At 42.8% G+C, this 13,420-nt stretch overlaps 1 protein-coding gene across 5 annotated transcripts in view; it reads right to left on the bottom strand.

The window, feature by feature from the left end:
* The window catches only part of LOC139473951 (adenylate kinase 9-like), a 61,991-nt gene that overhangs the window by 10,092 nt on the left and 38,479 nt on the right, over positions 1–13,420 (bottom strand). For all 5 annotated transcript variants that reach the window (XM_071256793.1, XM_071256792.1, XM_071256794.1 and 2 more), the window contains 9 exons: positions 12,693–12,905; positions 10,412–10,605; positions 9,495–9,788; positions 7,347–7,566; positions 6,417–6,485; positions 4,492–4,599; positions 3,500–3,616; positions 2,276–2,494; positions 27–240 (listed from right to left, as the gene is read on the bottom strand). In XM_071256793.1, the coding sequence (XP_071112894.1) occupies positions 27–240; positions 2,276–2,494; positions 3,500–3,616; positions 4,492–4,599; positions 6,417–6,485; positions 7,347–7,566; positions 9,495–9,788; positions 10,412–10,605; positions 12,693–12,905 (1,648 nt within the window). The remainder of the gene's footprint in view (positions 1–26; positions 241–2,275; positions 2,495–3,499; positions 3,617–4,491; positions 4,600–6,416; positions 6,486–7,346; positions 7,567–9,494; positions 9,789–10,411; positions 10,606–12,692; positions 12,906–13,420) is intronic.

Raw genomic sequence — 13,420 nt, 5'->3', positions numbered from 1 at the left:
GCATGAAAGATCTTTGTCGGACTTACACGTAGTTTTCCCTGACTTGGGTGGTCCGACGATGGCAATTCGAACTGGCACAACCGGTTTGGGCGACACTTGTTTGAGGAAGGTCATGGGGTCATGCATGAATTCTTCCCGGGCCTGTGGGCTGGACAGGAAGTAGATGTGTTGGCGGTAGAGGCAGGGGTAAGTCTGGTAGCCGGGGCCGCTCATTGTCTGGATGCACTCCCCGCTTTGGAGCTGGAGGATGGACACCATACAGTGAGTAAAGATATACACATCATTTGATGTCATAGAGACACAGAACTCAAACTTAAAAGGTTTAGGGACATGAATTGTGTGTGTGTGTGTCCTTGTGTGTGTGTCCATATGTGTGTGTGTCCTTGTGTGTGTGTCCATATGTGTGTGTGTGTGTCCATATGTGTGTGTGTGTCCATGTGTGTGTGTCCATGTGTGTGTGTCCATATGTGTGTGTCCATGTGTGTGTGTCCATGTGTGTGTATGCCCATATGTGTGTGTGTCCATGTGTGTGTGTCCATATGTGTGTGTGTCCATATGTGTGTCCATATGTGTGTGCGTGTCCATGTGTGTGTGTCCATATGTGTGTGTGTCCATGTGTGTGTGTCCATATGTGTGTCCATATGTGTGTGTGTGTCTGTCTGTGTGTGTGCCTCTCTGTGTTCTGTGTGCAAGTTTCTCTGTGTGTGTGTGTCTGTCTGTGTGCTGTGTGCAAGTTTCTCTCTCTCTCTGTGTCTGTGTGCTGTGTGCAAGTTTCTCTCTCTGTGTGTGTCTGTGTGCTGTGTGCTGTGTGCAAGTTTCTCTCTGTGTGTGTCTGTGTGCTGTGTCCTGTGTGCAAGTTTCTCTCTGTGTGTGTCTGTGTGCTGTGTGCAAGTTTCTCTCTGTGTGTGTGTCTGTGTGCTGTGTGCTGTGTGCAAGTTTCTCTCTGTGTGTGTGTCTGTGTGCTGTGTGCTGTGTGCATGTGTCGTGTAGGGGCTGGGAGAGGCAGAATATTTTTCATTCGCAGCTTCAAGACACACACTTCCCAAGGGACAAGAATGTAGTCTGGCTACAGTCTGCTTATGCTTCATCAGTTTGCCTCCTGGAACTGCAAGGATGTACATGTGTGTGTTTGTTTTGTTTAGGCTTGTTGGATGGAGGAGAGCAGTCTCATTAAAATCAGATCTTAGTTCTCAGCTATCGCTAAACAATCCCATTACGGGTCACGTCAGACCGACCTTGCGCTAATTTTGACCGACCAATGGAAGGACTGACAAGAAGTAGACATTAGCCAATCAGAAGGCAGTTTTCTCGTGCTTTATGGCACTAAACTAAATTCAAATTGGCGACTACGCTTCGAAACATATTTTGACAAATTCTCGATTAAAAATTTGAAACCTGACGAAAGAACATTCTGGAATGGCAAATATATGGTCTAGATAGTATGGATTCAGGCTTTAAACCTGTAACTATCATTCGGAATATCCCGTGTTAAAGTTTTCGAGGTTGCATTATCAGAAATCACATTCCGACTGTCACTTTCATGATCTGGTAAGCGACGCCTTGATTGGTCGGATGAAAGGTCGTTCTGATGTGACCCCTAATGGGATGTCCTCAGATCTTTGTTTAGCAGCAGCTAGAACTAAGATCTGATTTTAATGAGATTCATCTTCCCGAGGCAAGTGAGTTAACTGACTATAAAAGTCCATTTTCCACCCTTGCCGAACTAGCCTGGTATTATCGAGTTACATTTTGGCTGGACTAACAAGTATATGCATAGTCCAATCAAAATCGTGCAACGAAATCAAAATCCGATTTGTAAAGTGTCATGCAGATTTCGGTCGACTGCAGGATTTGCAAAGCATGTGCACCGCTAGCTCGTTGTCAACAGATATTTTCTAAATCTTTTCACATGATCACATGATTTGATGCACTTCGCTATGTAAGACCCGTTTTGTCACAATATAGATCTTGATTATCGATCAGATCGTCTTGACTGGGCACAACTGTTTTGTTTGAATCAAATGCAAGTGATACGAGAGGTGGAATCTGATTGGTCCCAAGGAGAGGCATAGAAGGAACATAACTCATAATAGCCACTGGTGGCGCTACGATCGGGCCCAGGAATTCCAGCCTAGTTCGGCAAGGGTGGAAACTGGACTTTTAAAGTCATTTAACTCCCTTGCCTCGGGAAGATGAATGAGATTGGGAGGAGAGAGACTAACGATCACACACAGGTTGATTAAGATTGTGGTGTATACCACACTGAGCCACGTACCTGCACCGGACACCACCTGCCGAAGCGACTGGGCTGCTTGTAGCCTATCTGCAGCATCTTTTTGGCAAGCTTCTCACTGACAGGGTAGATTCTCTCAAACAGGCTGTGGCGGAACTGAACGAAAGGCTTGATCTTCTTGGTGAGGATGTAGCGGACGATGTGGGGTTTGCGGCCACCATCGACGTCCAGGCGAGGAACTAGCACCTCCTCCAGGGTGTCCTGAGGAGAAGAGCAAAGTCAACAGTTAATTTTAACAGTTAGTTTAATAAACTGGAGAAGCCTGTGAGTAAGTGATGGTCATTCAATGTGTTCATAGTTTATTTAATTCAGTTGGATTAACATACAATAGTGGCGGCAATGTTTGATGTTGAATTGAAGCAAATTGGTGATAAATATGCAGACATATACGTTAATGCTCTTGAAAGGATAAACTCCTTTTTCCTGAGTATGTAGGGAACAGATTGTCCTAGATCTCACTGGAGATGCTGTATGACGAAACAATTAGATTGTGTTACAAACATTACCTCTTGTTATCTCAAAGGGACAAACCAAAATTTCCCCCCAAAGTCAAAATATTCCCAGGTATACTCAATTGCCATACTATAATATAATTTAAATTCCAAGAAAAACAGTGTAAGAAAAATTATGTGAGTACCAGTTTCAACTAAATGTATAATAATTCTAAGCACACAGGGTTTCTATAATAATCAAATCCAAATGGTAATGTTTCCCCTTTGTGATGAATGTCAAATTATGAGAATTACTTCTAAGGCTATAAAAATAACAGTCTTGGTTCTCAGGCACTGCCCACAGTTCATTGCACGTTTCGTTTTTGATTCCATTTTCAATTTATTTTGTGCATTGTGTTTAAGTATTGGGATTTTTATATTTTTTTGAAAATGGAAAAAAACCAAAACCGTGCGGCTTTATGATGATGCGGGTGGTGCCTGAGAACCAAGACTTATTTTTTTTAGATTAACTTAGAGGCACAATCTAACACTTTTAACATGAGGAAGATGGTAACGCTTTAGCAGATCACCCTGCAGGCTGGTGAAATATATAGAGAAACAAGGCTCTGTAGCTCATCTAAATTATGAGGAAATGGTGGCCACATTTAAACTTGGATATGAATTCTGTGAGCTACATCAAAATTGTGCCAAAACATGACAGTGACTTTCAGTCAGGTGAGCTAATAAATCTAAGGTTTATCCTGTGTTGCCCTACCTGAACTTGCTCTAGCCTGTTGGTGTCGTTGTCGTACATCTCATTCAGATTGTTCCTGATCCTGTCCACAGCATCCTCCTCCAGCTCTTCCTCCTCCTCTTCCTCTTCTTCCTCCTCCTGCATCAACACCACCAATCATTAACCTCAAACGCCTCACTCATGTTAGACTATCATCATTCAAAGAGTCCTTCTGTACTGGCTGACAAGATCTGTCTCTCATGCCATCAGCCACTGGTTTGCCTGACCCCGACTTGACAGGTTAACATGATGTACATAGAAAGAGGGACAAGAAGTGTTGAAGATGGAAGGGCACACAGAATTTTGTTGGGAACCAGTTTTTCCGTCATTGCTTCAAGACACACAATTCAAGGATGTGATCAACAATTGTCCAACAAACAATTATTTGGGGGGGTGGGGAATAAAAACCTGAGGAAAAAGTATTTTTTCTCCAGTATTTTCTGGAACAAATGATCCCAGGGCCCACCCCCACAGAATGCCAAACAGTCAGTCCCTAAAGCATTGCAGGTACCCAGACATTCCTGTAGACTCCATGTCACTACATGCAAGGGTGAGCACAAGTCTTGAGTGTCACAACAGGTGACTGCAAATGTTTGCTAATATATTGGCTATTGATCATGAACAATCCCAATTAGCACCCCTTCCGATTGATTAATGTACACATGACTTATTATTCCTGTATACTACTCACTTGTGTGTTACATGCACCCTTAATTATGGGCAATTAAATTCTGGAAAGCTATATTTGTCGTGTATAATACACACAGAATTTTCTTTTGTATCTTTCCAGGCTGTCAGCATAAACCACAAAATTTACGATCTTTAAACTCTGTTATTTTTTCTCTCACCAAAATTATATTCTAATAGGAGCCCCCTATTTCTAATTTTGAGAGCGCCCTAGGCGCTTATTACGTCGAATACAGTAATGTTTATCAACAGTACAATAAAAATATTATGGGTAAAATATGTTTCACCTCAAATTCCTCAGCTAGCATTGCTTCAATGTCTTCTTCCTCTTCCTCTTCTTCTTCTATTTCCTCCTCATCATCCTCTTCCTCCTCTCTCTCAGCTGCTCTCTGGGCCTGGTAGAACATCAAAGAATGAATCATCCCACATTGATAATATCCATGCTCAACATTTCAAATTCAATCCATATATACTCACCGACAGAAGAAAGGTGAATACCCCGATGTTGGTTAACATATGAAGAATTACTCATATTCAAGAGATCTTAGATTGGTTCGATGCACCAACGAACATACTGTTATGTTGTGTGAACCAACAGTCATGAACGTCACATGTGACGTCATATATCCCTGACTCGAGATGCACCATTTGACTTGTGAAGGGTGAGCGTGTAAAGTTTGGAAATCACATGCAGCATATCGTGATAAGAATAAAGACACTGTGGTAACACTTGACTGATTGTTATTTTTGTCATTAAGTGGTACAAATTGGAAACATCTCTTCTTTACGTCCATACTTATGATGTTCAAGAGGTCTGTCCTATTCCAGGATTGATATTCCCTAGGGTCAGGGGTGACTGGAATATGACACCGCAGTTGAAAGTTGAGTAATTGGGCGTGCGTGAATATTTCTGTATCTGCATGTTCTTGCGAGCGAGACCTTTCGTTGCCTTTGTATTTTTGTTTTGTTTTGATTGTTGTTTTACGCCGCACTCAGCAATATTCCAGCTGTATGACAGCAGTCTGTAAATAATCGAGTCTGGACCAGACAATCCAGTGAATGACATCATGAGCATCGATCCACGCAATTCGGATCGATGACAAGCATCAACCAAGTCAGCGAGCCTGACCACCCGATCCCATTATGTCGCCTCTTACGACAAGCAAAATTGCCTTTTACGGCAAGCATGGGTTGCTGAAGACCTATTCTACCCCGGATCTTCAAGGCCATGAAGCTGAAGCACTTTATGTGACTATGCAAATCCAAGAAACAAGGCTTGCACCCTTCGTCTGAATCAGATTGTCACTGTGTGCAATCGTTACAAAGAATAACGACCCGCCGAAACAATGAACATAACACACCCTAGTGGTATAAGAGCACATATTTCATGTCACAGCTTCTATGATGTGGCAATGATGTGCTCCAAACTGGAGATGAAATATATTCCTTATCATATTGACAATAAACTGATATTGTCACTTGACAAATTTCCTTGAAATACAGAACATCATTGAAAAGAATTTGGCACCAATCATTCCTGACATCTCAAATGGGTATCATATGATGTCTATTTCTAGTTTCCCCTGCTGAGATATTGCTGTAATATTGCTAAAAGCAGCGTAAAACCCAACTCACTCACTCACTCACGCAATCCAATGACCGCAACATATAACAGCTCTACACACCCTTCACCCCCCAATCCCCAATACCATCTATTTTTTTCACTCTCACTGCTCACCCCTGAATGCTGAAATCAAACCATTGGAAAATTTTTTCATATAAAGGCAATATTTTACATACATTATTTTGGTTAAAAGGTTGAATCTTCATAACAAATACAAATTTATTTGTGTCCCAAGTACCACACTCTTAAGTCCCTATCTAAACATGTGAAAGGGTGATATATGAAAAGTTACATTTTCAGTATTCCATATCTACGTCTGAATAATCAAAGTCACATACAAACTGTGATTAAGATGAGTGAGTGAGTATGGTTTTACGCCGCTTTTAGCAATATTCCAGCAATATCATGGTGGGGGACACCAGAAATGGGCTTCACACATTGTACCCATGTCTTTCGCATGACAAGCGAACACTTTAACCACTAGGCTACCCGACCGCCCTGTGATTAAGATGAATACATGGGATGATGTGTCCATGTGGCGATTGAATGTCGTTCTAAACAGACATAAATAGTGTCTCTCACACCCACCTGTCTCTCCTCCCTCCTCTCCTTCTGGTCCTTCAGGAGTTCGTCTCTCCTCTTCTGGATTGCAAGCTCCTGAAAGCCAAACAGTCACACGTAAAGAAAATGGTTTGGATTAACTTATTATTTGGTTCAGGGGACTGTACCAAAATAACCCACTCACCCAAACTCACTCGTACAACCACCCACCCACCTACCAACTCACTCAATCACTCACGCAACCCGCCCACCCACTAACCCACTCACTCACTCACACAACCACCCACCCACCTACCTACTCACTCACCCACTCGTGCAACCTGCCCACCCACTAACCCACTCTCTCACTCATTCACACAACCACCATCCACCCACAAAACCACCCACCGGCTCACCTACTAACTCACTCACTCACCAATCCACTCGCTCACCCAACCCACACATCAAGTCACCCACTCACTTAACCAGCAACTCACTCATCTACCAACTCACTCACTCACCCACCCACACCCAACCAGTCACTCACTCACTCACTTAACCACCCACTCACTCATCTACCAACTCACTCACTCACCCACACCCACACCCAACCAGCCACACACTCACTCACTCACTCACCCACACCCACACCCAACCAGCCACACACTCACTCACTTAACCACCAACTCACTCATCTACCAACTCACTCACTCACCCACACCCACCCAACGAGCCACTCACTCACTCACTTAACCACCCACTCACTCATCTAATAACTCACTCACTCACCCACACACACCCAACCAGCCACTCACCCACTTAACCACCCCACTCACTCATCTACAAACTCACTCACTCACCCACACCAACACCCAACCAGCCACTCACTCACTCACTCACTCACTCACTCACCCACACCCATCCAACCAGCCACTCACTCACTCACTCACCAATACCTAATCTTCCACTTCATCTCACCTTCTTCTTCCTAGCCTTCTCCATCTTCTTCTGCTTCTTGACCATTCTCTTGTCTCGCTTGATCCGCCACTTGTCTAGTTTGGGTGGCAGCAGGCGGCCGATGACATCACCGTCCGAGACCCCGACAATGATGGCTGCATCGGGAAACAGGCCTAGCTCGGTCAGATACCTCACCTCCTCAGCTGTGCGGGGGAAACCCTCCAAGATGAACCCTGTAGATCTGAACAGAAGGGTAACCCCTTTAGTCCAAGAGATAGCATGGAATTTATTTACCTCAGAGGTCCAAAAGGTTTGAAATGTGGATCATGAAGGCGCCGCGATTATATGGTTCAGCTCACAGAAGGTGAGTTGGCCGATATTTATTGACACACTTCATGGTGGGGGGTGGGGGGTGAGTACCATCGTCATATCTGTATATTGACTTGTAATTCCATAGTGCCTGAGGGGGCACGGGTGGCCCAGTCGTCTAAGGCGCCGCGATTCTCTGTGCAGAGTTGCGTCCCTTGGGCACGCCAGAAACCTATGATTGTGGGTTCAAATCCCGGTTCACCCAGATTATGTTTCTAGGTTTGTCAGCACCATACCCGTGCTCGTGGGTTTCACCGAAGTGGTAAACGTCTAAGACCTGCATCACTTCGGGCTTTCCTCCCACATTAAGCTGACACGCCGCGATATAACTGGAATACTGCTTAAAGCGGCGTTAAACCCAACTCACTCACTCACTCACTACAAATTGTATCTTGACCATTTCCCCGACAGTATGCCATTAAAGGCATGACTCAGCAATTTTTTTTAGCGCACATGTGATTAAGGAAAATGCGATAAGTTTAATAAAAATTGAGAATGACTACGAATAATAGCTACAATAGAGATTTTGAAGGAGGAGTTATCTCTCTTTGGTGTATTTAAAATATTATAGAGTATTATAAAAGTAGCACTAGTTTACGTTTTTGTCAGAAAATTAATAACCTTTGCAGTGTTTTATACTGGCTATGCCACATTCTAACAAAATCAATATAAGTTTCATGAATTTGGGGAATAGTTTGGTTATGAATCCAATTAAAAGTTGAAGTTTACAAAAAATTAACTTAAATTGCCATTTTGACTGTAAAAAATATATATAAATTAAATACAATTTGTCAGTTTTTTTGTTTTCATAATAAAATATCATCTTTCAAGAGTTGATTTAACATAGAATTTGACACTATAGGTAACACATACATATCCTGATCACCTCTGAAAACATAGTGTCACCTTCAGGAAAAAGTGCTGAGTCATGCCTTTAACGCCCCCCCTACTGGCAAAATGGTCAAGATGTATTTTGTAAGCAATATGTTTTTGAATATCCTAGACATAATGCAAATGTTACAAGTACTCAAACCATATGGACCTTTCGGGGTAAATAAACATACCCTATCTCTTGGACTACTTTGAAATAACAACAACAACAACACATGAAGGGCCTTTCATAGAACTTTTCATAAACCTATTGCCAATTTTGCCTATAGTAGTGTAGGTATCTTTCTGTCTCTTTGCAACCTTATGAGAGGTCCTAATTTCAAGTGGGACCTGCTTGGAGGTTTAACATTTGACTTGTATAGACTGCCTTTAATATTCATGTAATATTGATTACTGACTGGTTAAAAGTCACAATTGTTTTCACATGAAAGTTCCATGACGTGAATCAAACCTGCGACCTGACATGCATCATGTTTAGTATTGTAAACCACTGTTTTCCCACTAAGATACAGATAGGTGATGAAAGAGTGTTCAATCTTACATGTGACGGATTTCTATCAGTCGCCCGTTGTTCTTGAATTTGTTTTATGCGACGACAATGCTATTGTTTCACTACAAGGTACCCCAATGTGACTTTTTATTCTTTCTGGATCCGATATCTTGCATTTAGATGGTTCACAAGTTGGATAAAACACTTCTCCTCTCCCTTGTGTTTAAATTGCCCACCCAAAGCACAGGCCTGTTTCATCCTTAACTTACAACATAAGAACAGTTTTATGTATGTCAACTGCTATTGTACAACGTGATACAGATACAGCAGGTCAAGGGGACCGAACCTTCCTCACTCAAGGCAGAGGTTCCATCCACTAAAGGCGTTCTCGGAAACCAACAACGTAACTAGAAACTCACTTGAATGGCTCCCTCTGCCACCAGTGGGGGATGATGTTGTCCAGGACTTCTGCAGGGAGGGGCTCATCCCCCTCCAGGTTAGCCTTGATGGCCTCCTCTTCCTCCGTCAGCTCCGGCTCAGGCTCGGCCTCCCCTTCCACTTCCTCCTCGTCATCCCCCTGGGTGACCTTGCTGTCCTGCCCCGACACCTCGGCCTGCTTGGTGTCACTGCCTGCTGGCTGCTCCTCGTCCCCATCCTTCACTACACTGCCATCAGGGGCCAGGATAGCACCATCTTCCTCTTCTTCCTCCTCTCTGTTAACAGGGAGGAAGTGAATACAAAACTAGAACCATAAATTAACTGTAAACTTTTCAAATAATTATTCACCAAATTGTATATTCTCTCTGGCTACTGTAACCACTTCAACAAGACAACCAAGCCTTCTCTGACAAAAACTTGTTCGTTGCTTAATGCTCAGCAATATTACATCTATATAACAACAGTCTGTAAATAATCAAGACTGGATCAGACAATCCGGTGACTGACAACATGAGCATCACACACAGTTGGGATATGACATCATGCATTGATCTAAGTCAGTGAGCATGACTATCTGATCCATTTAGTCGTCTCCTATGACAGGTATTGGTTGCTGGGGATGTATTTTCTTCCCCCCAATCCCCACGGCTCCTCTGGCAAAAGCAAATACAAAAAATATACTTTTAAAAAGTAAATGTCATGCACTTTCAAAAGAATTAATATTTTGTTGTCACTAAAACAACTGAACCAAACAACCCAAAAGAAAAATATAATATTGAGCAACACAAACTTTTGATTTTTACCTACCAAAGCTAATTTGTAAATCTGCAAGCCAGAAGATATATAAAAGTGTGACTGTATTGTCCAAAGTGGAAACTGTGTGCCAGCAGTTACTCACTCTTCCTCATCTTCCTCCTCATTGTCTTCCTCAAACTCAGGCCCAATCTTCTTCTTGGTCTTGGCAATGATGAGCTCCTGCAGCCTCTCCCTGAACGAGATGTGGAACAGGCCGAGCTTCTTGGCCAGATGACGGCCGTGGAGGGTCTTCCCGGCGCCCCGGGGACCCAGGATCAACAGCCGGACCGGCGGGGCCTGGAACATTCACACAGGAGGTATATGATGCTGTACAATCTGACAGAGCCTTCACTGTCTTGAAAAAGAGCCATCCCGTCGGTCGCCATTAGTATGGATGTAATGACTTGTTTAATTTGAGCTGCTTGCCGTGTTAAAGTCTTACTTTGAAATTAGCATAAGTCTACTAGTCTGAGACTAATAAAATTTATGAAGGACATTTCCATGTGGACAACCACTTTTACCATAAGGTTGATGGTAACTCCTTCTTCTGAACAGCAGAAATAGAAATCTGTTTCTGTTAGGGCTGGGACGGGTAACTCGGGTACTCGGGCCGGGTGGGTACTGTGTAGGACCCGGGTACCCACAGGATGACCCGGACCCGTGGTTAGTCACGTGATATTTTGTTTCATGACATGTATAAATACATGGTTACACGACAATTTTAAGTTTCCAATGTTCGCATTTCTTCATGACTATGAACACGTTCCTTCTGACTAATATATGTTTAAACAAAGCTAAAACATCGGTCAACTTCAGTGTATGCATGACCACATCGTTTTATACGTGTATCTAAATACATTCTGCCAGGGCTACTGTGAAACTATTCCCAATCGGACATTTTGTACCACCAATTGACACCAATAGCGGGTGCCCGGGTAGGGTCGGGTAATAGGGGCGTTGGTACCCGGGTAGTAAAATGGGACTCGTCCCAGCCCTAGTTTCTATCCCTTGACTCTTACCATGACTTGCCATACTGAGACTGAAGGATTCCTTGTTGTAATGGGTACGACAGATATGGCTATTTATAGAAATCTGTTTCTATCCCTTGACTCTTACCATGACTTGCCATACTGAGACTGAAGGATTCCTTGTCGTATTGGGTACTACAGATATGGCAATGTATAGCACTGGATCCAGGATGTGTCTATTCTATGATGCACAAATTCCTTTACGGACTTGAATAGTCCAGACTTCCTGATTCTTCACGCATTATGGAATGGATGCATCCATTTATGCCACGTATATATTGTCAAGGTAGGGTACATTTGTGCATTCAAATTCTGTTTAGATAAATTTCAGAATACAGAAAGGTACCTGAAGGACATATCTTCAGTACCTATGTTGCCATGACCCTTTCAGCCACATCAAGATTGTCTGCTGTTTGGCTCAAGATAGATCTCCATTGTCACTTAAACTTTCATGGAAATGAAACTTGTGCACTTCAATGTTAAATTAGTTTCATGAGTGAATAGCTGGGTGTACAAGGTTTCTATCAATGAAGCTGAAATGTGATGAAACTTGATTAGTTTCTTTTAAAAAACAAGATGACCGCCGTGCCTGACCTCCCTATTTTAAGAGCTGGGAGTGTACAAGACAATGCTGTTCCGAAAATACTAACACAATGAAGTCAATTCAGATAAATAATTGTGTCAACAATAACTACACTGATAATGATTACTTACTTAATCATGAACAAAAACAACTCAAGACAACAATACAGACATCGTTCAGCACAAAAATGCAACACAAGCCCCACCCATTCCATTATCAGCCAATCAGAAAACAGTACTCCATTTGTGGGCGTGGCATAAGTTTTTCCATAAACTGAACACAAACTTAAAACTGTTTGGTTAGCCAATCAAATGTGATGGAATCTTTTGCAATTTATTTATTTAAGGATTGACTGTGTATCTTTTTCGGTCCATTGAGGTATGAATAAAAAATAAATGATGTGCAAACTGTATGAATATGCGTAGCGAGCCTGCACATTTGCTGTTTCATTCCATCTCAGCCTTCCCTCTCAAAGGGTAGTTTGGACAATGAATATGCATGAGTTTTGCTAAATGTCCTGTGCATGACGATACACGTGAGCAGAAAGGGAATTCCCTCAACTGTAATATTGGGATTCCCCGACATTCCATTGTAATAAAAGTAGCCCGCTTAGGTGGGCGTGGCTTAATCTTTTACATTCATTGGGAAAAGAATGGAATAACATGTGACCAATTCAGCTAATCAGAATGCAGGAATTACAATGAACACAACAAAAATTTAATTGTTCCAAGACAAATCCCTGACTTCACCGTCACAATGGAGAAGCTACTCACCTCGAGTGGTTTATTCTTGGGCAGGTACTGTTCAGGGTTGTTGAGGAAGTTGTCCCTAGCCTCGTTGGAGGAGAGGTAGTACACCCGCTCTCTGTACTTGGCAGCTATCTCCGGGTTGCCGGGGAACAGCACACCTGTGTCCTTCAGGGCCACTGGGCAGAAGTGGTTCGTGTCCCCAAGGGGCTTCTTCTTGTTACGATTAGGGTCTTCCTCCTGATCATTCAATGTAGGGAGTCAGTGAGACGAGGTGAAATTACAGATTACTGTAATGTGTATGTGTGTGTGTGGCTGCTTGTACTCTGTAGGGAGTCAGGGAGACGAGGTGAAATTACAGATTACTGTAATGTGTATGTGTGTGTGTGGCTGCTTGTACTCTGTAGGGAGTCAGGGAGACGAGGTGAAATTACAGATTACTGTAATGTGTATGTGTGTGTGTTGCTGCTTGTACTCTGTAGGGAGTCAGGGAGACGAGGTGAAATTACAGATTACTGTAATGTGTATGTGTGTGGCTCCTTGTACTCTGTAGGGAGTCAGTGAGACGAGGTGAAATTACAGATTACTGTAATGTGTATGTGTGTGTGTGGCTGCTTGTACTCTGTAGGGAGTCAGGGAGACGAGGTGAAATGGGGTTTAACATTGTGTTCCAGATTACTGTAATGTGTATGTGTGTGTATGGCTGCTTGTACTCTGTAGGGAGTCAGTGAGACGAGGTGAAATGGGGTTTAACA

This window comes from Haliotis cracherodii, unplaced genomic scaffold (assembly GCF_022045235.1).
Source record: "Haliotis cracherodii isolate W230 unplaced genomic scaffold, xgHalCrac1.p SCAF_3, whole genome shotgun sequence".
In the NCBI taxonomy this organism is placed as follows: domain Eukaryota; kingdom Metazoa; phylum Mollusca; class Gastropoda; order Lepetellida; family Haliotidae; genus Haliotis; species Haliotis cracherodii.
This window is presented reverse-complemented; position numbering and strand designations above follow the sequence as displayed.